Source organism: Synchiropus splendidus, chromosome 2, assembly GCF_027744825.2.
Source record: "Synchiropus splendidus isolate RoL2022-P1 chromosome 2, RoL_Sspl_1.0, whole genome shotgun sequence".
Lineage (NCBI taxonomy): Eukaryota > Metazoa > Chordata > Actinopteri > Syngnathiformes > Callionymidae > Synchiropus > Synchiropus splendidus.
The window spans coordinates 34447806-34475541 of NC_071335.1; the positions used below are offsets into that span (position 1 = coordinate 34447806).

The window sequence follows — 27736 nt, forward strand, 5'->3', positions numbered from 1 at the left end:
TGCTCGCACTTGCTGGTTTGACAAAAGCTGAAGTGGCAAACGCTTGTATGCTTGTTGCAAACTAATCGTGGGAGGAAGTTTGACCTCCACTTCCTCAAATGAAAACATGGTTGTAGAAGCTAACGTTGAAGGATTTAACGTCATTTCCCCATAGGAAAGGTAAGAGTTTGTTTGTCTTCGCGAACAAGTGCGCAACGCAAAACGGAGTTTTAAGTCATCTGAAGTATTAGAAATATACTATTAAATCAGCAGTTCTATGGTGATGGTTACAGCATCGCATTAATACGGTGTGTTTTCATTTTACATAGCTTCCCTGTATGTATTACGCATGATACGCGTGCGTAAAATGCGCACACCACGGTCTGACACCCGCCCCCTGCGTGCGCTCCTACTTCATATATTACGACCATGCAGCCGCACAAATGAGTATCGAGGTCTCCCTCATCATCATCATCATCATCAGCAGCAGCAGCAGCAGCATCGAGCGGAGCCCGCGCTGCAACATCATCCACCGTCATTACGCACCAACTCTGAACCAAGTCGACCTCGGTCCCTGTCCAGCCTTAACGCAGTGAGGAGCCTCGATCGTACCGGAGCATGAAGAAAACTGCCAACTCAGGTACACAACTGTGTCACATTTTCAAACTAAGTGATTCGCGTGAGTTTATAAATCTGACGAAATGTTCATGAAACTTGAGTTTTCTATTTAAATGCCGAGCGTAATACCATTCAAGTCTACTGAATAGTTGTGTTGCTCGTCAAATGACCACTTCTGGTGATAGTAAATGTTCCACCTCTGAAAGTACTCGTCCTCGCATTTACTCCACCACCGGACGCGCTTTACCGGCGCAATGTGGCATTAAATAAGGCAGAAACTTCTGATCAAGTTCAAGTTCTGCGCGTTAACTCGCAGTGTTGGTGAGACATGATGGTCCAATATGACAAAATATGCAGTATTTTTTTAGAAGGGGAATGTTGATTTTACTGTGTAATTCTATAAATCCTGTAAAGCTTGTCATTTAACGAATTCTAAATGTGTTAACAAGTGTTATAATAAGTGTTATAAGATATATATAAACATATTTTGAAACCAAATGAGCGCCATTGTGTGAATAACCCTTGATATAAGGTATAGTCTTCAATGAAAAAAAATAAATAAATAAAGGAATTGAAGACAACAGGAAGAAAAAGAATTAAGTCTTTTTATTCCTCAGTATGACTGAGAATTACAGTCAGAATATTCTGCAACATATGACATTTTCAGTCAGTTACATCATGCTCAGCATCTATATTGAAATAAAAAAAAAATCATATATATCAATTTATATTAATTTGCATATAAAAAAATAGATGATTTCGCTGGCCAATTCCACAGTAGCCTTCTCCACAAATAAGCAGTCCAACGTTACGAGAGCTGCAGGCTGCACTCAGATGAACGAACCACCTCATCCGTAAATTTAAATGATTCCAGATTTAGGTCACGTTTATATATGCTGTTGGAATAATTGTCCCGTGACTCATGGTTTTCTGAGTCTCTGGATGCTCACTGATTTTGAGTGGGAACATGAAAACAGAGATGATTTGACTCCGAATATAGACCTCAGATCCAGTTCAAAGCTTCAAAGAATACAGTTATATGAATATGAATGTACCAGTGGAACTCTCATTCATTGTTTGATACAGAGAGAGTGTGAGATCTTGTCTAGTGCTTTGTTTATAAAACAAACCCACCAGCTTTTTTCATGCTTGACCTTTGGGCTGGACCTTTAAAAGGCCATTTATATAGGTGTTGCACTGTCTGTCAAACACCCCTGAAATCTGTGCAGGCTAAACCCAGCTGTTGGTTCCGTGGTGGACTCCATTCTGACGCTCAGCTGCCTACAGTGCTAAAACACAAGTGCTGCGTGGCTGTGTTTCCAAATGGAGATGTAATATTCCCCACTCATTTTTACGTTATTGGCCCTCTAGTTTGATCAGTTTCCAAACAATCAGCCCGGTTCCCCTCCCCAGAGCTCCAAACAGCTCTAACATCTTGACCTTAAGCTGTCTGACTATCAGTGGGGCACTTCATGGCCGAGCTGAGACACAACCCAATTAAGCACAACCAAAACATCCTTCCTCTGAGTTCCATGAAACTAGGTCCTTCAAAGCTCACAGGGACAGTAACCAGACACGACAGGCAAAAACACACGTGACGATTTTGAACTTAAAGCTTTACTTTAAAAAAGTATTTTAATAAAAATCTTGCCTGCTTCAGTATAGACTGGTAGTTTTCTTGCTCAAAGGTCGACTCAAGCCTGTTGTGCCCATGTTTCATTTGAGTTGAAGGACATGAGGATTCAATCCATGATGACGAATGTGACGCGCGGAAATACTGTTGATGCTGAAACAGAATACAGAGTTGAAATAAAGGAGAATAATTTACATTTTAAATATAGATTTTTTTGTATATATTTTTAAAATATATATAAAAAATAATTTGTTTACATACTTAGTTTGTTGGATATTGAAGTTGATCATGTCTCCTCGCTCGGATCAGTTTTGTGTCGGCTGTTTTGTTTTGAAAGCGAGTGAGCAGTGAGACCCAGGGGAGCTAAATGCACTACATTTGTGTCTTTGTTGCTCCGTCCGCATGAGAGATCCCAGTCAGCTGTGCTCTCTGCCCTGTTTTCTCATCAAAGATCGCTATAGCAAAGGACATTTGCTGCGGGCTGAATGTGAGGACGTCCTTGGTTGTATATGTTTCGTAAAACTGTGTCTGTGGCTTCACAACATCAGAAGGTTCTGTGGAGCCCACTGTCGTCCGTGTCATCTGACCTGCCTGATAGTGTTGTGGCAGGCTTTTGCCGTGCTGTCGGTCCAGTATTCTGGCTTCTATGACACGGCAGTGCCAGGATTATTCTGGCCGGCGTAATACTTATATCATAACTAGAACCACAGGCTTCCGTCTGCGAGGGCTTTTGTAAAAGCTAATGAGCCCTATAAATAGTAAGAGGGTAGAAATACAGATTATAATTCTCGACTATCTGAGTCCCTACTTGGTGTCAGGACTCTGACAGTCTTGTTTAATCCAAGCCACCAGTGTGGAAATCTAATCCCTAGATTTCGTCATCCGTCTTCCGGCTTATGAACAGAGTCAGGAGTCGTTCAAGCAGCTTTTACGGTTAAAAAGTAATGGAAGTGTCACTTACTGTACTACCATGAAGAAATACACTTTTATTACACTATGTAAATCAGTCTTTTGATCTTTTATTTTACATAAATGGTGATATAATAAAAACACTTTCACAACTGTTGGAATTCACTTTTAAAAAATGCTATTTTCTTCACAAAAAGCATGTACTTGTCTCTAATCTTGTCCGTCCTCCTCACTCCAAATAAAAACTAACTCTCCTTCCTGTTTACGTGTCAGAGCTACTGTATACATGCATCATGGCAGGCCTCACTATTGTCTACTACCTACTACTCTTCCATCACGTACCACCGGTCTCCACTGGTTCCACCCTGCCTGCACTCTCCTCTTCACCTCCCATGCTCTCTGCCCTTGCTTCAGATGCTTGATCCCAAATTCTTGAATTGTTTTCACTGCTTCCCCTCATCATCTTCACTCTTCCTTCCACCTCTTCCCACATTCCTGCTCCTCACCCTCATCTCTCGTTCTCTCTGTCAAGACAAAAAAGAAAAATATAAAATTCTAGTCACTAATGCCAATGACCAACCAAAAACTGTTGATATTTAAATGTATATACAGGAGCTTGCTTCAGTAGTGACTGGCCTCAGTGTTTGGGTGGCAGCCCAGTTCTATTCAACGCCTGCGTCCACTAAAGCAGGATGATGGAACCTGTCACTGGTTTGTGCGCCTGTTGTTCTCTGCCCATTGTTGGCTCAAAGTGGCTCTTTGAAAGTGCAGCATCACATCATGTCATCCAGCCCCGCACTTAACAAAACCACTGGGTCATGCAGGCAACCACCAGATGAGGAAAGTCAATGCGGCTCTTTATTTCTCAGCAACAATGACTTCTCAGTGACGGCGGAGCCAGATTCCCCTCGGTCTGAGTCATGCTCTGGCTTCTAGTGAAGCTGCTGCGGAGGGACTTTTAGCTAAAGTACTGTAACTGATGAAGGCTTTTTATAAATGTCTCTTATCAAAATCATGTGTCTTTCAGTCGGCGGCTTGTTATAATCTGTCGCTCAGATAAGAGATTAGCCACAAACTTCCCCTCAGTCCCAGCTGAGGTAGCGAGTGAGTGAGCTTCAGTAAGCCAACTAGTTTTGTAATACGTGTATGACATCACCGTGACAGGCTATTAATAGAGATGCCCGACTGTGACGTCTTCATTTAAGAAGCATCCATGTGCACAGCATGAGGACGAAAACAGGCGTCGTCTGCTGAAGAGCAGCCGCTGAGTTCCACACTTTAAAAAAACAAACATCACCTAATCTCATGCAAAGACGCTTTTGAGAAACGTACCATCACAGACAGAAGTTTTGTGGCTGGTGATGCTGTGAAACCCATTCTCGTCCACCTCCCTAACCTTCTTTCTTCTCCATCCGTACCGTAGTAAGCATCTTACTGTCACTGCAGTTCAGAGCTGAACCTCTTAACCGGCTATTTCAGGGCTTGAAACACAAACAATTTTACATACAAAACCTCAAATGCTGCAGAGCAAGACTGCGCAGCACGACCATAAATGAATGTGTCCAGTGAAGATGGTTCTTTGCTCAGTCAATCAGAGCCCTGAAAAGCAAGTTCTGTCTCATCCCTGGCCAATAATGGGATACGATTGTTATTATCTTGACAAAGTGTTGTGTATATGTATGCATTTCCATGATGATATTAAATATGGACATTTATCACAAGAATTGACGCTATAAATCGTAATTTCCAGACGATAAGCAACTACTTTTTCTTGAGGTCTGAACCCTGCGGCTTATACAGAAAGCTAATGTGTGGATGTTTACAGGCTAAAGAGCGTCATGCTGCCAAAATGTTGAGCCTCAAACCGATGAAATGAAAGTGTTTCATTTGCCTCAAAGCGCTCAAAATGCGCTGTTTGAAAAAAGCGCATTTTGAGTGTTTTAATGTAAATAAAAGATGTGAGGAGTTTGTGAAATCCAACTTCCAACATCCGACATCCATTTTGTTGAAAACAAAAGCAGAAAGCGACAGAAAAAAAACAAAAAAACAACCTGCATTGAAGAACAACAAAATCAGCCAAAAGTAAATCTAGAACTCCTCACTGGATCCACACAGATGCTAACACTGTCTTGTGTTCTGCTAGCTGCTACTCATTTTGGCTTCTGTGAGATTGTAAAAGCTGAATTAACACTTTCAGTTTGGTCAAAAGTTGAAAGTTGGAGTGGGCTTTTGTGACTGTTTGTACTGTGTCTTTCACATGTTATAACTAGAAGCGCACGATTCTGATTTTTTTTAGGAAAGTAAAATAAGGAAATTATAGTCACGCTATTAAATTCTGCATCGCAACATTTTTTGAATCAGAATTGCAAGATTATGGTTATTTAAACTGCCTCCCACGTATAGTGTGTCAGCCGTAGGACAAACCAGCTCAAGCAGCTCAAGCTTATGAATAATGAAAGAAAAACCAAACGCATGGAGGGAAATCTGTGATGTACGATATGATAATATTGTGCGATCGAGTCAGTCTTGTGTGGTAAACCAGCATTTCCCCTGCTGATCTTGAGCAGCACGACTCACCTTGCATCCGTTGAGGTCTTGTACCCCTGCCAACTTTAAATGAACCGGATTCGCAACAGGGATCATGTGTCAGGACTTGGTGTATGTGCTTGAAGTGAGCGTGTGAGCCACTCCAGCATCTGGGTCCAAGTGGTCGGATTTAGACTTCAGGAGCTTGGCATGCTGATTACAGAGGTTCCAAGCCACAAGGAACCGCAGGAACTCTCTTTTCTTCCTTCCTTCGTCTCTCTCTTTTTTTTCTCCAGCATCATCCCTTCATCAGGACGGAACCTCTGGATCGTAGTGTTGCTGTTGAACAGTCAGTGCAGTCACTTGTGACCTGGCCAACATCACAGTCTGCAGCTGAGCACTTGGTACAGTGGACGTCCATCATGTCAATTCATATTTTAAAAGCCCAATATCAGAGTCTGGTTTGATAATAGCACGGCCCTGAAGCTTTGCTCCACCGACACGTTTTCACATTTCAGCGTAACCTACTTTATGAAGTATGCTGCCAGCTTCCTCTCACGACTAATAATTACCTTATGGTGTGGAGGAAGCAGCCAGGAGTTACCACAGCCGGGGTTGTTACGGACAGTGGAGCTCACTGCCAGCACTTTATCAGCCTCTGACAGCCCAAATGACCTGAAAAGTGGGATTCAAATTGTCAACCAACTGGAAAAAAAAAGGATGTATGACTTATAACTGAAGGGTTTTCTGTGAACTGGGTTTGACCAAAGCGATTCTGCCTGTGTGTGCTTCGTGATCAATATGTTTGGTTATTGTTACGCTCTGGTTTGGTTTGCGGGAGGTCTGCAGTAAGCGCTCTGGCGCTGACTCATGGTTTGGCTTTCAGTTTGAGTCTTGTTTCGGCCTCGTCGTTGCATGAGATGCACTGCAGTTGGTGCTCGATGGAGGCTTCTGACGTAACGGGATTCCTTCTGGTTGTATTTCTATTTATACTCTAGACTGCTTCAACTTCCTGGCATTGATCGAGTTTCCACCAGGATTCCTTTTATGTCGTGGCTCGTATTCTGTTTGTCCACTTCTAAGGTTTGTGACTAGTTTGTCTCACTGTCTGAGTGCGCCGCATTGTCATACTGGATTCTACTGACAAAGAAAACTTCCATGTACAGATAAAATATACAGTACAGTTCAGTCGACAAAACGGCTTTCATGTCAGGCCCATTTCATGACTTCCCAACGTGAAAATCTATTTAAAACCATCATAAATGTCATATGAAATATTACCAATGACACAATTTCTGTTTCACTGCCATTGTTAAAAATCCTACACTGGAAAGTCATACAATAACAATACCATTATTATTATGATGCTTTGAAATAAAAGCCTAATTTCTAGTATAAGAGTCATGATTTATGTCCTGCAGAGTTACACCCCGTAACGCTTTCAGGTTCTGGCAAAGGCACTGTTTCTTTAAAGGAACACGCCACCTCTATTCTGTAATGAAACACTGTATGATTTTTCCTGATCTAGGACCAGTTGATACATTCCTCACTCTTCTTGCATTTGACATCAGTAATATCGTAGCGCTTCAACAGTAGAGTGAAGTGAATTCCACTGTACATTATAGCCCTTTTTAAACATCTACGATGTTTCTTTCAGAAATGTTCTTTAAAAATACGCCAAATCATGTCCACCTCCATGATGTGTTACGTGTTATCTGCTTGTCTTGATGTTCCCACTTCATGTAATACGTTTTTCTCACGTGAGATTTCATCTTTATAAAGTGACAAGAAGGTGTGCCGGCTCTCATTCATGCTACGATCAGACTGTACACAAGAAACATTCTGTTCTTCCTTAAAAAAATATGGTTGTATAAATAAATATCCACAGATATCAAATTATTTTTATTTTTGGTGGTGGGGGATCCTCATACTGTATAATGCTGCTGCTACATGGCAGTGATGTACGGTGCTGTCTGTCTGTAAACTTTTTGAAGTTACATGAATGGCACCTTTACGATCATAAAACGTTTCATCAGAACCAGACTCTTCTCCAACTAAGCTGGTGCTACAACCTCACTGAAGTCCACTGCATTTATCCCTATTTGCGCTCATCTCTTCCCTCTGGAATCTATTCCTACATGCTGCCATTGAGCCAAACGTTATGAGTAGAACTATCAAATAGTCGTGCTTCTTGATTACCGTAATGGCGTGGTCTTACCCCGAACATCTGTACAGCACATGTGCTATTTCAGTCTGGGGCATCATCTTTGTAAGAGGGGTGATGAAATGAAGTCCAGATTCTAAACTTAAACAGTAAGAGAGATTTCTTGTGGACTACTTTTTTATGAGACACGTTACTCTCAGAAGAGAATGGCTGTCCCTTTTATTCCACTGCCTTGTGCTTCTAGACTCGTGTTCTATATTTGGCTCGTGTAGATGAGTGATGTGAAGAGTTTTGTCGTCCCTGTGCCTGCGCCCCAGGTTCGATGTGTAGGCTCCAGCAGCAGGGAACAAAAATAGGGAGGACAGTTTCTGTCTCTCCATTCACCAGTGTGTGTGTGTGTGATGGAGATGAAGCAGGAGGGAGACGAGTGTTGCGTAGCACTCTGGTGAGGTCATCAGGCTGTGGCTTGCAGCGCCACATCACTGGAGCCGGATTCTTCACCTTCTCCCTTGAGTGGACAGCAAATGTGGACTTTAGGGGGAAAAACAAAGTGTGTGTGCAAGCTATAACGTAGTCGGGGTCTGCATCGTAGCTTGTGTCAAAGATAGTATTTTTGTGTTGTGTGATGGGTTTGAGTCCAGCACGAGGGAACTCTCCAACCTCACCAGCACTGAAACGCTTGTGCTAGATCTTCGCTCTGAGGAGCTCTGGCTATTTGAGACGGTCTGGTCTCGGCCTCTGACTTACCTGTGCAGTGCTCCAGAAAATGAATGCTGACCTACAAATGCGTTTCTGCTCACCTGACTCCAACACCATGACTCAAGCGTGCCCCCTTTGAGATGTGCGCTTGACTGTAATGGACATCTCCTACCTTATCTCTTTATTCTTCCCCTCCATTTATCAACTTCACCAGCGTTCCTGCCTTCTCTTTCCCTTTTATCTTTTCCTCCTTTCTCCCTCATCGTGCATCACTGCCCCGTGGACATCCCTTTAGTGTTCGCTGGCATGCTGGCTAGTTTTTTGCTTGACTGTTACATAACTAGCTTTAGCATGTTTGAGTCACGCGTTTGGCTGAAGGTTGCGCTCCGATGTGACGGCTTGTATTAATGGGCCGCCCCAAGGCTCACCATCCACTTTTGGTCGATGTGTGATACAAAGTCTTTATGGGGGTCGTGTGTGTTTGAGTTTCGTTTGCATGAGTGAGCCAGCGCACGTGTCGTCTACGCCGTACAACCATCTGCCTCGTCCGCTTCAAATATAGGCCACGTAGAAGATGTACGGTGAAGCTGTGTTTGACAAGGCAGCGACTGTGTTGGCATGTGTGGCAGCAGAACATGCTGTCATGCTAGAAGAATCTGCTTGAATAACCATTTCATTTGATCACATGTGTGTGTGTTTTAAGTGGCTCTCTGTATCCTCATAGCCACGCAACTGTCCGCGTGCGTGTGTGTGTGTGGAGGGAGGATCTAGTTGTATTTCAACAGCAGGTCGGGATGATGAAAAGGTGAAGTGGTGAAAGGTATGAGAAGGGAGGCCCACTTGTTTTGCTGCCCCTCAATCTTCAATGCTTCAGTGATTTCCTCTTCCAACCGGATTTAACCTCAGTGGACTATGTTTTCTTTACTCTTCTGTCCTTTCATTGATTCACTTTTTATACTGCTGAAGGTTTGATATTGATATCTTACATTGAGATCGCGATTACTTGCTAAAAACATTCCTCCAACGGTCCACACGCGAGTGATGGCACGTTCATGAATTGCTAATCGACCCAGTGTTTTCAGAGTGAAGGAGGTGGCAGAAAATGCTTTCTCATCATTTATTTGGGACATTTTAAGTTGAATATTATGGATTTAAATGTATCGATCAGAACAGCCCTTTGCACAGTCATGTCCTCCTACGGTGGTTGTACGTTTGTAAAAGTAAGAATTTTGCAGTTCATCGCTTTGTAAATATGAATGAATGAATGAGGCGTCTGTAATGCCGATCCATGTTATTCTTTTGGAACCAAAATTCAGACCGCCTGTTTGAAGATTCTGTCGCGGGGGCAGCACCCAAAGTCCAGAGTCCCAGATTTCATCATTACAAAATGCCCAAACCACCTCAAAAGACGTCTCTTGATGCGAAAGACTGAGAGTTAGACTCCTAGCATCTCACGAATGACAAGCTCATCTTGGACACTTGGATATGGACTATCACTTTTCCAGTGCGGCAACACCATACAGTACACTGGCCGTGTCGGGAAGGGCTGTTGAATAGTAATGGCTGACAGTGATGTGTTGTTAATGCAAAATGCTAAACTAAACTTAATAATACTGGAAGAAAGTGCAATACTGCTGCAAGGGGAAAAGAATGCTGTAATAATTTTCAGCAGAATACTTAAACACATACAGATAATTTAAAATAAAAATAAAATAATAATACAATAATATAAATCTGTTTTATCTATGAATACACATAAATAAAAAAATATTTTCCAAGTAATTACTAAAAAGTATACAAAATTTGAAAAAAATGTAAAATTTGAATATTAAAAATATTGTGACTGAACTGGGGGAAAAAAACAGCAGAGGGAATTTAAGGTTTTATATTAATACAATTAGATTTCAATGATTTCCAGGGGTGAATTAATACTTGACAACCGAAGTGAATAGCAGTACAATTATTTGCCGTTTTTACTAAACAGCTAGACACAACAGAAGACAAAACATTTCTTCACTGGACCACACACCTGACCATAGTCCGTCCTTCCATCACATGAGGGCTTTGTTTTAAACCATGGAAGGACATCCCAGCCTTTTCTGTTAGAGGACCATGTACATGTAAAAGATCGCTGTAGCCCTACTACTTTTTCAATACCTTCCAGTTTGCTATGAAGATAGCGTGTGCCAAAGCCTCCTTCCTGGTGCAGCTGGATGCTGCTTCCAAAGTCTGCCCTGCTATTGGTTCCATTTACCAGTACACCGTATTGGAAAGCTTTTAGCTCAGCAGCTCCAGTGCAACTGATTTTGACATGACCGGAAAGTGAATCCTGTTTTGTGTGCGAGCTGTCTAAGATTATATTTGGTGACACAGTGTCAGGGATTGGTCATTGGCAGTGTCTCTGTTGAGAAAATAAGAGGGGGGGAAGACAAAATAAGAGAGTCCATATGAGTAGCACATGTCTGCTTCCTTCTGTTGTCCTGACAGACTGAAGACATTAGAAACTTGGAGTAAGCAAAAGCAGCAGAGACCGAGGGAGGAAGAGGAGGGTGGAAAGAGGGAGGGCTGAGGGAAGGGGACAGAGTGACTTAGTCAGGAGAAAGGGGAAGTCTTGGTGAAGAAAAAAGGGAGGGAAGGAAGACGAATTGAGAAAAGTTGATGTGGCTCTCTGAGGTAGCCTTTGAGTAATGGAGCGAGACAGAATAGCCGGTAAGTTGCACTGCTTCCTCACTTTTTCAACGTTTATTTGACTGAGAGGAGAGACTCTCTGCGCTGAGCTTTGTGAAACCTGCAGCTTCTGGCCAATTGATCTGTGTTTGCTTTGCTTGGTTTTTAAGTGCTGTTGGGCAGTGTGTGTCTGGGTGTCTGTATGTAAACATTCCTGTCTCACACACCGCCAAAAAACAGCCTCTCAAATATTCCTGCGCGGCACATTTTTCGAAGAGTTCATTTACTCTGTGGGAATAGCTTCCATATGCAGAGCAGCGGCGAAGAAAAGCTGTTGGAAGTTCAAGGGTGAGGAAACCCAATCATCCTCTAACGCAAAGTGGCTGCTCACAGCTGACCCCGCTACACAACTGCACTGACAATAGTTGGTCCTTTGACCGTCCTCACATGATCAGGCGTGCGGCTAATACTGACTGACACATGGTTTATTTTAAGTGACTGAAGCGAGGGAGATTATGTGTCAGCAAATATATTGTGGGTTTGTACTGACTCTTCTCTTCGGTAGTAAACATCATTCAATGCCTTCCACTTGGGAATCATATTCGAGAAGAAAACTGAGGTGGGGTGTCATGGTGCTCTGATATTAACACTTTATGAAGGTGGTCTTTTGCTTGAATCTACCTCTGGGGGGCAGTGTTGAAGTTCCTCCCACTGCCTGTGCTGCTTATTGTACCATGGCTCTAATAGTGTGCACACGTGTCAATATAACTCAGTCGGGAGTTTTGGCTCAAAATCTGAGATATAAAGAAATGGTTGCACATTTGGTTTTCATGAAGAGATTTGAGAAGGCATCACTTCCCCACTCATGGAGCTGGAAGTCTGAGCTACTTCCTGATTCTTCACTTTGTGCTGTGTGGCAATATTTAGAGCGGTTGCCATGGCAACATGGCCGCTACTCCTTATTATCTCGCACTGGACTTTATTAACGTCAGTGGAAGAAGGTCGCAGCTCTCTCACAACCTAGTTTGGTTTTCAGTATGTTTCAATCTTCTCTTTAATGTTAAAAAAAAAGCATATTTCAAAAGGTGGTTTGACGGGTTCTGTGTTTGTATGATGGATGAATAAGTATGTTCATAATAAAACCCAGCAGAAACCCGCAGTGCTCTGAAAAATGTGTTCAATTTCAGGGGCCATGAGTCTGTGAGATCATGTTGTTGATCACATGCCACCGAAAGTTGCTCCTTTATAGAGAAGTAGCCGCTAGTTTGTTGGATGTCATGCTTCTTCACAGTTATATGCCACTCTCTTTGCCTTATATATTTCATGTGACCCACTTTTTTAAAAATGGTCTTTTCATCTGCAGAATCCAGTCTCCTCCACATAGCTTTTTAAAGGCAAAACACAGCAATGTGTGAGGGGAACTGCAGTACCTTCCAGTGTCTGATGTCATAATCCAAGTCCACAGTTGAACTGAATAAACCGCAGTTCGGATATGACATTAAAATGAATCATCACCCCACTATATACTTACTTAATAGCATAGCTGTTTGCACCGACAGCAGTTGACGTCTCCAAGTTGAAATAGTTTCACTGCATGTCCAGAAATCCAGAGTGACCGAAGCTTTAACTGCAGCAATGAAAATAAACAGAACAATTAGAAGTCAGTTGAAGATTTTTCATGCTGTTTCGTGTCCGTGTACAAAAATCCAGATGGAGCATTTTTCCAGTGTGTTAAATTGACCCTCATTGTTTCTTATAAAGGGCATGTGGCTTTGTCCAGGCACAGAAGACCTTCATGTGGCTTCAAATTGCTTCTTTTCTATTTTTCCAAGAGTGAACCAATTTGTTTGGGTGTCATCATAACAAGCTCTTCACTGATGGACAGCAGATGCAGAACGACATATTATACTTACAAGTGAGAAGTACGCAGTGTAACTTGCTGGGCAGCATCACTGTTTGCTTACAAACTAGTGTTTGTGGTTGCCTATGTGAATTGTTTGGCAAAGGCAGACATGCTTGTTTAAGCTCTTACATGATGATGATGCTACGCCTCACTGAAAGAACACATTTTATGGAGTCCATCTCAGTACTTTCTTTTTCATTTTCAATTTGCTAATGCATTACATTTTTGTACGAAACAAATTAACTTATAAAAAGGTTAAAATGTCAGTTTTAATGTTTTAGTTTGCAGTTGAACAGTTTTATTCCAACTTACACTGTCGGAGAAGAAGAACAACTACTTTCCAAGAACGTCCTCTGTTCAGTCCTTTTTCCACTAAGACCATTCAATACAAGAAAATAACAAAAAATACAGTTGTGGAATTGGTTTTGCCAGGACAAGGTTCTGACCTGCAGGCTGTGAGTCGAACTGACCTCAGTGGACGAGCACATCTGGAACCTCTGAGAGATTTCAAGACACAGTCTTCAGCTCACCTCTGTCAAGATCCTGAATTATAAATTCCAATATTGTTCTTGGAAGGAGCGGAAGAGTTGACGTGTTCAGTGTAAACATTAACTATAAGATCACTATTACTTGTATGATTGTGTCCATTTGTTACCTTGTCTGGAGTTCAGCGACAGGAGCGTGACAGAATTAAAGTCAAGATATGATCCATTGTGACTCACTCACAATCTCAGCGGAAAATCATAGCGAGAGGAAATCAGTGAGGTCGCTGTGTTCCATAAAAGAAGTGTACAGGATTTCCTCAACAAGTTAACACCTCCCATTGGCCTCTAGTTTCACAATTGATGTTGTTTCCCCAATGAATATTGAGTTGAAATCAGCAGAAACATGGAACAGAGCGTTCAGGAACCAGCGAGCAGGAAGCTCCACCTTCTTTGATATTCAGACATTATTTCTGCGACACTATTCAGAGTCCATTTTATAATGGTTTTGCATTTTCTGTTTTGTGTTTAAAGAAACTGAAGGCATCAGTGCATGAAAAGATTATGTGTGACTCTTTTCTTGACAGTTCAGAGGGTTAAATAAAAACATTTTCACAGCTGCAGTTCACTTCAATACCTGAGTGGCAGTGATGCGCAACACAGAAGAAGAAGAATCACTGGGTTTGTTTTTGTTGGGACTTGTGTGGTCTGCTTTGCAGAACTGTTCAATTCTAACTATAAACCAGTGATCCATTAGCATATTGTTTCCAAGGATGCGTCTTCAAATCCACTGTATGTATCAGGGTTAGACTCAGGTTCGATACGTGGGTGCGGACTGAACCTCACATGGCAGGTGATCTACTGAGATAGCTTTCCTATTAAAAACAAGAGGCTGTTACTGTCAGAGATTTGCTGTATCATGGGGTGAGTTAGGACTGAAACAAGCAGAAGAAGGCAACTTCATGATTCACACCATCAGATACACCACTGTTTGGACTTAAGTACCCAGTACCGGTCCACCTTCAGATTGTGGTAAATAAAGGTGCAATGTCAATTTTCGACCAAAGTATAGCATCTTTTCTGTTACTTGCAGTTTCACTGCCCAATTTTCACACCACACACTGTCATCTGTGACACCCTGGACATTTGCCTGTTCACCACAGGACATTCATAGACAGACAACCACTCAGTCTCAAACTTTACATTAAGTCATCAGGGAACCTCTGTGTGCGTTCGGATTGTGGGAATCTGGATAGAAAGCCCACACAGGAAAGAGCCATGTTTTCGCCAAACCTAGAGTTGCCTCAAGCTGGATTTGAACCCACGACCTTCTTGACGTCAGGCCGCAGCACTAGCTGTTGAATTGCGTTGTTTCCTCTGTAAACACAGTATTGCCAACATTATGTTCTCTTTCCTTTGAAAGGTCGTGTTAGAGCCCTTCTCCAGAGATCATCAGATTTCTTAGTGGGTTGAAACAGCCAATTTCGTCCGGCTACCTTCCAGTTCCACGGGCCTCAGCCCCTGCGAGACGCAGTGGCTCTGGTCCAACAGATTTACTTCTCTAGACCTGTGTTTACGCTGCTATTTCAGGGGCACTGAGTTACACGTAAACAACCCGTGTTCCGATCCACCGCCGTTACCAACCGCACCAGCACTTGTATGCACAGGCACATACGCACATTGTGCTGCTCTGACTTCTCACACACACCTGCACACTCTCTCCAGATGTTGTTTTGGAGCTTTGCCTCATTCTGTCGCTCAGCGTGGTCCTGAGTCCATGTTTAGATAAATATACACTGGAGGTGCTTATTTCTCGCACTGTGTGTTTTGGTTTAATTGAGTGCTGCAGAGCGGCGTGGCACACAGTTTATAGTGCAGGAAGCTGCAGAGGGCATCGCCACTGTTGGGCCACACACTGTATAAGAGTAAAATGTTCAGCCTTCAATGTCAACTATCCACCGCAAACATAGTCGTTGATTTTATGCATTTATAAAGCAACTTAGTTGGGACCCACTTTGTGATTGACAGGATCCGCTCAAGTGGGTGGAGGATCCTGCTCCTCATCATGAAACACCTTGCAGCAGTTTTATGGCGTAACTAGAGTGCACAATAAACTCAGTGTAATTCCATGGTGCAGGTGACCTCCCAGGCGTGAGGGCTAGCGTCTTGACCCTGTTTGTGCGCCCTGTAAATGGGGGTTTTCATTCAGTCTAATGATGCCAGGGAAGTGCTGGGAAGTGCTGTCACACCTCTGGCCTTCCAGTGTGTTTTTGGGAGTGACACTTCGTGAGAATACAAAGCGCTTTTGTGAGTCTGTGCGCCCTAGTTTTGTTGTCCAATGCTGTCCATCTCATGATATCACCCTCTAACATGTGTTTTCCTTTCCTTTTTTGTGTTTTCCTCTTAGGCAGAATCAATATAGTTATATCTGGTTTTTATTTCAAACTGGTAACATGTAAAACAAACTGTTGCCTGCCTTTTCTTATGCGTAGTTTTGGGATACATTTTGGACTTGTTGCCGATTCAGCAAATTTTGACAAAGCAGTTGCAATGTAATTCGGAGATATTTACTATACTTACAATACTTAATTTCCCACGCTTTCTCCTATATTTTGACCATGACAGACGAACGCCGAGCACTGTGCATTCATCGTAGGCTCATGAGTTCTGGCACTATTCTTCTTCTGCACACAGACTATGACAGCAAAGGCCCCTTTTTGGGGGGTTGATATTGATGAACACAGGCCCCTCAGAAAGTGCAGCTAATGTGAAATGATCTGCAAATGGATTAGAATGGCAAAATGACCAGTAAAATGACTGCCATACCATCAAGGCCAAGTCGCGGCTGTTACTTGAGAATGGCATCAGGAGTGGGATAGAAGCCCAACCTACTTGGGTTTTTTTGTCTGGTTTAAGGCGCCGCCCACACTGAGACTGATCCAAGCAAGTTCTGTGTCGGATAGGCCTTTCATCCACACGGATGCCAGTCACCATATAGTTTTCAGACCGGGTCACAGAGTGCTGAATTTAAAAAGGGCAAATCCGAATCTCTGCGGACGACTGATCCACAACTTTTTGAAAAATGACGTCTGCCTTCCAAGTGCCCATTTGGCAACAACTGTTCAGTTTATTCTTAATGTTCACAGAAAATCTTCTGCCTCGCTTTCATAATAATGAGCATCAAACCATTAGTTTAAGCCGTTAACACCTGAAATGGCTCAGTTTTTATGGAGGACTTTTTAAAAACCACCTTGGTGAATCATCGGAAACTTTGTGTCTCTGTGTGGATGCACCCTAAGTATCCACTTCTTCACTTGTGCTGTAGCCTTCCTCATCCCATTGGGAAATGAACTCAGATGAAATAGCAGCAGTCAGACAGTAAAAGCTTAAACCTCAGTTGTGGCAGTGATTCACAAGGCCCGACCGCCAGTGACCCTTCTGCTGTTTGTTATTTCTTTCACTACAAAGGACAGGAAGTGCAGCCCCTGACACATCTTCAATGTTTAAATTGTCTTTGGAGTGCTTTTTAGAAGTCCAGTACTGATGATCTGGCCAGTTGTAGACCTCCACGTCCTCCTCAGAGGACTGTCCCGGGTGGGATAGTTGAAATATCTGATCGCCCGGAGGCCACTTCTTCCAGGAATGTCTGCAGCCGCCACCTGATAAACTGCACTTTGGTCACTTTGTCCGCTAATTTTTTACGGCTGTTTACTTGAAAGTGGCACCTGAGACTGTTACTTCATTTCCCTCCGTGTCTTTTCCTGTGGTCATGTAGCGAAACCTGAGTTTACTTTAATCAATCTCACTTGTACTTTTGATTGGCGCGTGTGACCATGTTCAAGTGAGAACGGCATGAGTTGCCACGGGAGAAATGAGAACTGGGAGCCACTTAACTCCGCAAGGGTCTGGAGGTATGACATGGTCTGTGGTGAATGCTTGTGGGCACATGTAGGAGTGTGTGGGGGGCTGGGAAACACACTGAAACATGGAAGAAGCAGGGGGGAGTGTGTTTTAGCTCCAGGAAGGGGTGGACTAGGAGGAGGCTTGCCATTTCACCCCTCTGAATGCTGCATTTTACACTCTTTTTGAGATAAGTTTCTGGAAGGACATTACAAGATGGCTGAGTCCGGGGTCAATCCTCATCTGGAGGGGATTATATCAGATTTTGAAGGTAGGTATTCTTAACTCTCTGGAGCTACATACACTAGATGAAGGGCCGACGTAAATGAAGAATATAAAAAATATATATATTTGTCCTAATAGTTATTTGAGGGATTGGTGAGGGGTTGTGTTTGTGTGCGCACCTTTATATAGACCCCCGGCTGTGGGGCCCGTAAGAGCCTCTGGCCCATGGTCTGTCATTGATTATTCCCCAGTTACGTCATTAAACAGAAAGAAAGGAAGCGCTCACACCTCACTCCTCCTACACCGCAGTGCCTTCAGCAGTGAGACAGCATCTCTGCAACTCTGGACTCTTAAGAACTAACATCTGTCCAACCTTGTGTACAAGTTTGTCTTTGTGTTGCTTGGTGTTTGGAGCTCACACTGATTCCCATTGTCCTCATCTTCCGCTGTGGTCTTCCTTCCCAGCGTCTTCCTCTTCCTCCTCAAGCCACGCTGGGTTTCGCCAGATGTTGCTCGTCCTGATGTTTTGTCATGGACAGAACAAGTTCATGTCCTCAGTTATGCCCCACATCAGTTTCAGCTCATTCTGTCCTCAGCGTATTCCACCTTATGACTGACCCAAAGTTTACTCTGTTCTCATCGATGAGTTTCATAATAATCTTCATTATTTACACATATTTAAAAAGAATAAAATATGTGTTTCAATGTTAATCTTGTCGTCACATGTAAAGACATGCGTCATATTAACATATTAACTTAGTTGCGACTGAGCTCTGAAGACAGTTTTCTTTCCTTGAAGCGAAACCTGCTGAAGGTCCCGACCGCCTGCTTCAGATTTTAGACGTCATATCAATGGTTTCTAACCACCGATCGCCAACCGTCATCAGGTTGACGTAATGCTTTCGCTGTCCTTTTTTAAATGACAATCCTAGTTGCTTCTCTCTTGGGCCCCATAATGCAACATGACAGGTTGGCCCTTGAGCTTCTCACGTGTGCTGTGTGGTGTCACAGCTATGTCTTCATTGCTTCGCATTTATTCAGAGACATTTAATGGAACTTTAAGCATTATTTAACTTGGGAATTCATTTGAGTTTGTCAGGGAATCGCAAGCGGTTGGTAGAAGGATTTCTGTTTTCAGTGAAACAAACTCGTAAATCCTGACTTTTATGTCTCTTTCTATCAAATCTGTTTAGACAATACAAGTGATGACTGAGCTTAGGAGAAAAATATTGTAGCTGTTTTGACTTGAGATGAACAAAGAAATGTTGGCAATCTAATCATCAGGTATCATATAGGAAGCTGCGGAATTTTCTGGCTGGATTTTTCAACATTGGTGTTGATTCAACAGTTAATGCTATTGAGCACATCCTCTGGCATCCAGCCTATCCTCCTCCTATCATCATTCAGAGCAGACCTGGCCATAGTTGTCTCTGTCATTTTTGTCTTGTGCATTGTTTTTTTTTCTCATTTTTCGTTTTATTATTTTTCTTATTTGTAGGCTAAGTATTTCTTACATGAGAATTGAAAGTAGGTTTTGAAATCTACGAGACACATCTTTAAATATAATGTGGTTTAAAGCAAACAAAACACAACAAACCAACATTTTCTGTGCATTTTTAAAGTGTAATTCCAGAATCACACATGCTGTCTTCACTGGATTTTTATTTTCATCTCTTACCCTACTTTCTTTGGGTTTGACAGCCCCAACAGTCACAGTATATAACCTGACCCTGACAGGGAATTCAATTGGCCACCTCTGATTTAGAGCATCGCTGAACCTCACTGATCGTCCATCTCTTCTCATTTTACCATGAGTCTCTCCCACTGAAAAGCTGAGCATCTTCATCTCTCCAACTCTTCTCACTGTCTTTGTGCTACTGACTCTAAACCAAACATAATAGTAGCATTTTTTACCCTCCTATAGAGCATCTCTTTCACTCTAGCAGACACTCACCAACCCACCCTGCCTGCACTCTCCTCTTCACCGTTTACCCTCACTAGCATTTGAACCAAGCTGTCTGCTGCAATGAAACCCATTCATAAAGGGAAAGTACGCAAACACAATAAGCAATAAGCAGTTTTTCATTAGAAATGTTTTTATTTGCCACCAGCTATTTAAACGGCAAGTTGCCTGCAGGAGAACGTGTGGATTAAAAGTTGCAGCAGAAGGTTTTCGGGAACAGTTTCCCGTGGTTTTGTTCATAATACGGTTGGAAGAAGTAAATGCTGGTCATTGTCTGAATGTTTCTGGTGATGAATGTCAACCCACAGAGCTGATGTTTACAACAGTCGTAAAAGCCTTGGTCTGTGTGTTTGAACTGCATGTTAGCTTAATTGAGAATTAAGTCTCTCCAAAGAAAATGATGTGGTTTCTTTGAACTCCGCCAGTTTTCTGACCACAAGTCGAGACCAATCGGAGCAGATTGCTGTCTTCCCAACTACTTGGAAATGTGTTGCTAAAAAGTCATCACGGATTAACAAACTCATATGAGAGATTATTCTTTAATTCAATATTCATTCGGGAAAAAAAGATAAATGAATATGGTTCTTTATCTTCTTGCAATGTGTTGTAGGAATCTGTCTCAACATGGAGGTTAGCAGGAGTGAGTCATGGTGCTAGCCTGAAGTGTCCATATAAATTGGATTCATATATTCCACCACAGTCGTGCTTGCTCTTATCCGGGAGGCTTGTCTTGAGTGACCTTTTTCCAAATGGCAAAAACCACCTGAAGGTCTGCTGCCACTGCACCCTTCACACGTTTGTCTTCCCTGACTCGTGGCTTGAATGCCGGCCGTGTCAGGTGTTCGCTGTGCTCAACAGTTAATTGAAGAATCACAGAAAATACAGGTGTGTGTATTGGAATGCAGCTGCCGCCGTCATTCTTTCACTCCTCACTGCTGTAAGTCAATCAGTCGACAAAATGGGTTGTTAACATTCGACCGATCAAAGGAGCGGCGCCGGGATTTAGCTGTCAGAGGCTGAAGCCTGAAGCTGAGTAGCAGGCTGGTGTGTAACAGCTGTGTGTGTGTGTCGGTTTGTTATAGTCAGTTGGGGGTTCATTTCTCCTCAAGATGTTGTGTTGACTATGAAAGTGATCAGTGTTTTGTTAATCCTACATTTGTTCTTCAACTTTCCTCCCTTGGTCCAAGAGCAGCTTTCAGGTGTCCACCTCTTTAAGCCATTTACTATGGTTGGAACAATGCAGCAGAGCTTTATCTAACTGTCCCCTTTCTCTTATGGATCACCTGTAATACCCCCTCTCCAACTGGGGAAAGTTACAGCTGCCTGTTGTGACTATTGATGTGTCAAACTCAAGTGCTGGGGGCCAGATTCAGCCCACCCACTGCTTTAATGTGGCCCAGATTAGATCACGAATGTAAAATATATATAGTAGTTTGCCAGAATCAATAGTATTTTAGAGCAATGTCAACTGTCAAATTTTCCAGTTAAGTGACGCAAGACTTAAGCAGTGTATTTTTTATCCCATTTGCTGAGATTGTTTTTTAACCAATGGGGTTAGTTTTGTTGGAATAATACCCTGCACCCACTGCGGGTTATTTGTGGATCAGTTCCCAGTATATACTGTATTCATCTTTCATCTCAGTCTCGACCTCCGAAAGTCTTGGTCTTGCCTCGGTCTTGATACTCTACAGTCTCGATATTGTCTTGGTCTCAGTTGCTGTGGTCCTGACTACAATACGATTGACACGTCATACACGTGCGACTATTTTATGAATACTTCATGCACACAGATGTGGACAAAGTTTGACTAACAGGCATCACCATCTTTAGTCGCTATCTTTTGGCGGAGTGGAATCCACTCCACACAACAGTCGCAAAAAATGTTCATGCTATGAAAGGTATGTGGGGCGATCTAGCTTCAGTATATGATGTGTATATTGTCAAATGTTATATTTTGTACATTTTGGCTGGCTGGAACGTCAGTTATTAATAGTCGAAAATGGAGAAATGATGTCAAGATGTATTGACACCATCTTCGACTGCGTTGCCGAGTGGCTATAGCCCTATATAGAGCAGAGTAACACCTTAGAAGCAAGTAGATGAACATGTAAACCTTCAGTGCTGCTTGTTAAGATATAATTCTATGTGAAATACTGTCAGGATTCATGTGAAGTGCAGAAAATGGTAAATTCCACGGGCTACTCCCTCAGACTTTTTCAGGAGTTGAGCACCTGATCATCACTTTTATCAATGAAAAAATGACTGTTTATTTGAAACACCTGCAAGATCCAGCAAACCTGCAAGTGTTTAATCCGAGCAAAGTCCAGACCATCATAAATAACAAAGAGGGTTTAAATAAGGAGACAGGTTTAATAGGAAGAGCTCATCGCCCAGTCACCTACTCAGTCTCTCCACCGCTTGTTTCCTTCTTTCACTAAACACCTCCAACACATCCAGAGAATTCCTATGTTGAGGATGCTGGTTGTCGGCCAGACCAGAACCAAATGATGCAGTCAATCTTCTCCAGTTAAGACGGAGCTCTGTTTAATAGCCCGTATTTGTCTTACAAAGAAAATGACTGTGAGCGCTTCGTCTTGTTGTTTGGCCTTGTCTTGTCAGAAACGAAATGTTTTCTTGACTGCTTTGACCATGTTGACTTGTGGCTGCTGCTATCGGACCGACCCAAGTGGGAAGAGGCTTTCACATGATCAAGGTTTCGAGGAAACGTCTTCATCGTCTTGTTGCTGGACGCCGCGATCGCTGGAGTGATTATGAGTTCAAGGTCTTGCTTGACTTATTATGGTCAGGACCATTACAGCCAACGCCAACACATTTAAGAAGCCAGATTCAGAAACATCCAGTGTTTCCATGTCTTCCTGACAACCAACAGTTTACAGACTTCCAGTCTGAGTTCAAATAAATTACAAGCTTAATGAATATAATTGGTTAGTAGATGGAGAAAAAACAAACATTGAATTCCATTTAATTCAGCTGATTTTCTACAGGTTTCTAAAAGGAACTTTTACAGTTCAACCAAAAGCCCATTTGAGGTCATGCAGGGACGGTACACTTGAGTAAGCAAGAAGCAGAGGAACACAGGAAAAGCACAGTTGACAGGCCAGCGTGAACTTTGACCTGGAGGAAGGTACTCACTGAAAGCAGGCCGGAGGAGCTTTCACTGAGCCTGGCTCCCTCGCTGTCTGGTTCTGCTCTCTTTTCTCCCCTGGCTTATCTGTCCGTGCACCAGGGCTGAGGTGGTCCTGGATGTTTGTGCCCTTGAGAGAAAGTGATGCCGCGGATGGGTCCTGTGAGGACATCTGAACCAAAGCAAGAGCATTGCTTTCGAAGCGCTGGAAACCTGAGGTCTCTTCTCATGTGGGACACGTGGTCATGATTTGCAGCGCAGGGAGACACGACCCTCAGCTGGTAATGAAAGTGCACCTTTGGTTTCCAGCTCATGGTCTAGGAATGCAGCGTCTGTGGGAACGATACTTCCAATCTAGTATTATTCAATGTTGCTTCCTTTGAGTTTGACAGTTTGGTCAAAGCTCTCGCTGCCCCTAAGTGCTCTTCAAGTACGGCTTTAACTGAAGTTCCCAGGAGCCAGTCGGCACATGGTCAAAGGGAGATGATTCATGTATTTATGTAAGACTTCTACTGGGTTGTTGGAGTTCAAGGACACTGGTGCCACCTACTGTTCCACTCTGCTCATTTGAATTTGACTATAACGTTTATAATATTTCAACTGGTAAAAGATGCACCTAATGGTATAGTCCGAACTAGCAACATTGACTCTGTGGGAGGACCTTGGGACCAGAAGTGGAATTGTAAAACAATTCATTGTCAGTTTTGGAAGGGGCTACGTTTCTGACACGATGGGACACGCACAGATAGCCCCCTAGTGGTCCTCGTGCACCAGCCCCTCTTTTTCCTAGCATGATAAAACTGTTTTTCCTCATTCTTAGATTCTTTTGAAAAAAAGTATGAAGTATTAAAAGTCGAGCAACCCATCCCTTCATTGCAGTATGTTGTATGTTGCCACTAAATCTTGCACACGAGTAACATATATTTGTTGACTAAGTTATTCCAGTGACAACAACAACAAAGCTTTGCGGGGGATATTACTTCGATGTTTATATATATATATACATATATATGTATATTAATTCAGAGTCAATGTGATTCCCCCATATAATCTCCCAATACTGCTCGAGACCAGAGCAAACAGCGACTAAGACTTTGAGGAGACCAAGGCGGGCAATACAAAAGCCTAAGTCTACTAGTCATACAGACAATCAAGTTTATTTCTGACTGCAAAAGAAACGTTAGTGATTTTTTTTCCAAAATAAATCAAGAATTGAAATGTATTTATTGGAACCAACGGTTACTTTGTTCTGTATTCCATTAGGTTTTATTTCTTGCCCCTCACTGGTCTTGGTCTCAACTCGGTCTCAGGCCCTGAAAGTCTTGGTCTGCACTTGGTGCTCATGGTGGTCTCTGGCTAGGGGGTCTCAGCTACAGTAGAGCTCACCAAGTCAATGCATTTACTTCTGTGATTTATGTTTTGGTGAGAACCGCTGCCAGGAATCGAATCTTGGCGTCCTGGGGAAAAGCTGCTTCGTCACTTCACTGCATATCAAAAGAATAAAGTCCACATGAAAGTTGACTTATTTTTAGTGATTCAAATATTTTGCCGTATTCAGCTCAGCACATGTGAAGCAGCAGTTGGATATTCACTCGTGAAACCTGACGCGGGAATGATAGAACGATCATCTGCTCTTTGCCCCATTAATATGAGCATAATATCAATGCATTTCATTAAAATACGTTCATTCATTTTGAAAGTTATTTTGCTAACAGACTGACATAGCAATCACATGACCTCCTAGATGGAGATAATACATGTATGAGATGCATTATGGGAGCATGTGAGATGCATGACGGAGGTATGCGCTCTCTGAGCGCTTTTCTTTTTAAAGGTGTGTTGAATTTACACAAGCTACGTTGTGTTAGAAATGTGTGATTGATTCGTCTTCTCCTTTTTTTCCACCCGCCTCGTCTTCCTTCAGTACCGTCCTCATGTTTTATTTAATTTTGTAACTTAATGTTCAACTTTTTCTAAGAAACCAATGCCTCTTTTATGTCCTATAATTTTGGGCTTTTTAGCCAAGTCTGAGCCTGGACCTAAAAACAAGTCTCTTATGTGGCCGGCCTGTAAAATAAACTACCCATCTCCTCTCTAAGCTTCATTGTGCACACTTGAGTTTGCTCTGTTACTTTTGGCGGCGTGGTTGTAACGCATTTGTTTGTGGTGTGAGAAGCATCCATCCATGGTTTAGTTTGTAGTTGTCAGTACTTTGAGATGAACTAGTGTACTGCGTCCTGGACCAAGATTGCCTCCTCTGTGGGCAAAACGGCTTCACGATCATCATGTGTGTGTTCTCATAACATGCAACAAGCAGTCCAATTACAAGGAGTTAGGTAGACAGCCGCACATACCCACACGCAGACACACCACAAGCCACAAGCAGATTAAATAATGAGAACATGCTCTTGGATTGTAGGAAACAGGAGATGCTCTTGAGGCGAATTCGTGAGCGGGCGAGTGTGTCATTATGATACCAGCTCCTGGCTAGTGGCTTGGCTCAGGAACTTTGTGATGGGACTCAAATTCATGCTGATTTACAGCCACTGTTTTAGCCAGGGGCTGATTCCATCTCTTAGTGTCTTCATCTTGGACTGAGCAACTACTTTCTTCCGTCACGACCAACTGAGATGAGCCTCCGTCTCTGTGTTCATCTCGCTGACTTGTGTGAAGGAGGGGGAAATTGGGACTAAATGCTCCACAGAGTGCAATGTTTGCTGGACTGTGTGCGCTATTGCATGTCATTAAATGCTTGACTAAGCGCTTGTGCCGCGAATGTCTCTCCCTCACAAGTATGAATAACAATTTTTATTGGTTTCTCCCTTCTCGCATGGTTTGAATTTTATCTTCACGCTCATCCAGTTTTCAAAGATGCTGTCTGTTTCGAGGAAATCATGCTCTTAAAAACCACAACATTGTGTTATTGTTGCTGTAACTGCTGCGATTAATTCTTTTCATTTGCATTTTTTTTCCCAAATCATATTGTTTGGGTTCATTTAACAGTAGCTTTTTTTAGTTTTCAAGAGAAGGAACTGTATATTTTATGGTTATTATGTGTTCAAGCCTTCAAAAAGTTGAGTTTTGTTTTGATAACAGACACAGTTCAATTTGAATGAATTTGGTATATGACTGAATCAAATGATGGACCCATACATACATTTAAACAACAAAATATTGCTTATTTTTCATCAGTTTGACAGTAGCACAATAAATCTCGATGGCGGCTATATTCAAGTTTTTATATCACCTTATTTAAACTAAAGCTCTCTTCATGTCTTGAAAATATTTGTATAAGAATTTCAATGTTATAGGAATTTAAGTCCATTCAGAGTAGTGGAAACCCCGGCCATTGAGTAGTGAAAAACCTCCCTGAACAAAAGCATACAGATGCTTTTGTTTGCTTTTGTTCAGGGATTCCTCCATGTTTGTTGTTGTTGTTATCATCCTAGCTGCCACGTGTCTTGTGCATCGGTGCAACTGATAAATTATGTATATACTGTTGTCTGAACTACAACTTTTCGCTTCCTGACAATAAAAATATTTTGTTGTCTCTGAAATAGTGTTAACAAAAGAAGTGTGATGGGCTGAATGTGTTTCTGTTTCCCCTGCAGCTCTAAAGAGGTCTTTTGAAGTGGAGGATGTGGACACTTCAGCAAACTCGTCCCCCGGCTCCCGTCGCACAACCAACTCCCCTCACCGTAACGCCATGTCCCCCACAAGCATCTACTACCGCGACCTGGGCACTGCCGCTCAGACCAACAACAACAACCTCAACTACACTCAACCCCGCTCCATCATGGGCGGCGGAGGCTCCAGAACCCCCGAACCTGTGTCCCGTCGCTCGGAACTTTCCATTGACATCTCGTCCTCCAGCAAGCAAGTTGATAACATGACTAGCCCTGCGTCAATGCGCTACGTCAGCAACAGCTCACTGAAGCGCCCGGAGGTCCTCGGCCACAAGACCCCTGAGATGACCCACAAAAGGGAGGTCACATTCGCCAAGACCCCGACCGACTCCCCGGGGATGCGCAGGAGTGAAGGCAACAACAACAACGGGACCAGCCGGACCCCTGAGCACAACCACACTCGCAGGTTTGAGCCTCCAAGTCCAGGAGACGTCCGCAAGCCTGAAATCAGCATCACCAGGGCTCCGGTGGAGAACAACGGCCACCACGCGGCAGTGCACCACCCGCACCACCCCAACCCCCACCACAATGCCATCGTCACCACCTTCCGCTGTGCGTCGCCCAACCACGGACGCAAGTCTCCAAATCCCGACAGTATGTTCCTTTTTCCTTTTGATGAAAGAGAAATTCTGCTGAATTGAAGACTGCATTTTCTTGCTTTAAAGCTTCTCAAGGTCTCAGTATCAGTTCCTGCTTTTGTTTCTCTAGTTGTTAGCGCACTGCTAGCATTTAGCATAGGATTTAGCATAACAAGTGTGGCAGCTTGTTATGTGCATGTTAGCATTTTAAGCATAAAGTGGTAATATTGCAACTTTTCTGACCAGTCAGACTTGAGACTTTGCGATCGCGTGTGCTCACAAAGCGTAATGGGTTCTGGATCTTTTAAAACAATTTTGTACCAGACATAAAAGTTGAATTGAAGTTTAAAACGAATCTCATTCTCACATGTGACCAGCAGTGTCAGATTATACGTTGTCAGCTGTGGGGCAGTTTAGCGTAGATCTCCTTTGCTTAAAATGCTTCTGGCACTTTTTCCATCGAGCTCTCTGTTGAACTTTAATTCAGATGGACTCTGTATCCTGCTGCGTCTTTTCCACAAACCGTTGAAACAGATTTCCCCCAGTATCGGATCTCTCACCACAGTAACAGAAGCTGCTTGATTCATGTGAAGTCTGTCAGTAATACAAGTAAGCGTTTCTGCGGCCTTCAGGGTCGTCTGTCAGTACAAGCCTTCCGT

The 27736-nt window shown here is 42.8% G+C and overlaps 1 protein-coding gene across 5 annotated transcripts in view; it reads left to right on the plus strand.

Moving 5' to 3' along the window:
• Positions 1-409: 409 nt before the first annotated feature.
• Positions 410-27736, plus strand: part of LOC128754141 (septin-9-like) — a 53811-nt gene continuing 26484 nt past the window's right edge. The window contains exons 1-2 of one of the 5 annotated variants that reach the window (XM_053856547.1): positions 410-619; positions 26425-27093. In XM_053856547.1, the coding sequence (XP_053712522.1) occupies positions 598-619; positions 26425-27093 (691 nt within the window). In that variant the 5' untranslated portion in view covers positions 410-597. Of the gene's footprint in view, positions 620-11144; positions 11238-17679; positions 17752-26424; positions 27094-27736 lie in introns of those variants that run through there. The other 4 variants (XM_053856548.1, XM_053856546.1, XM_053856551.1 and 1 more) reach the window with 4 other exon arrangements.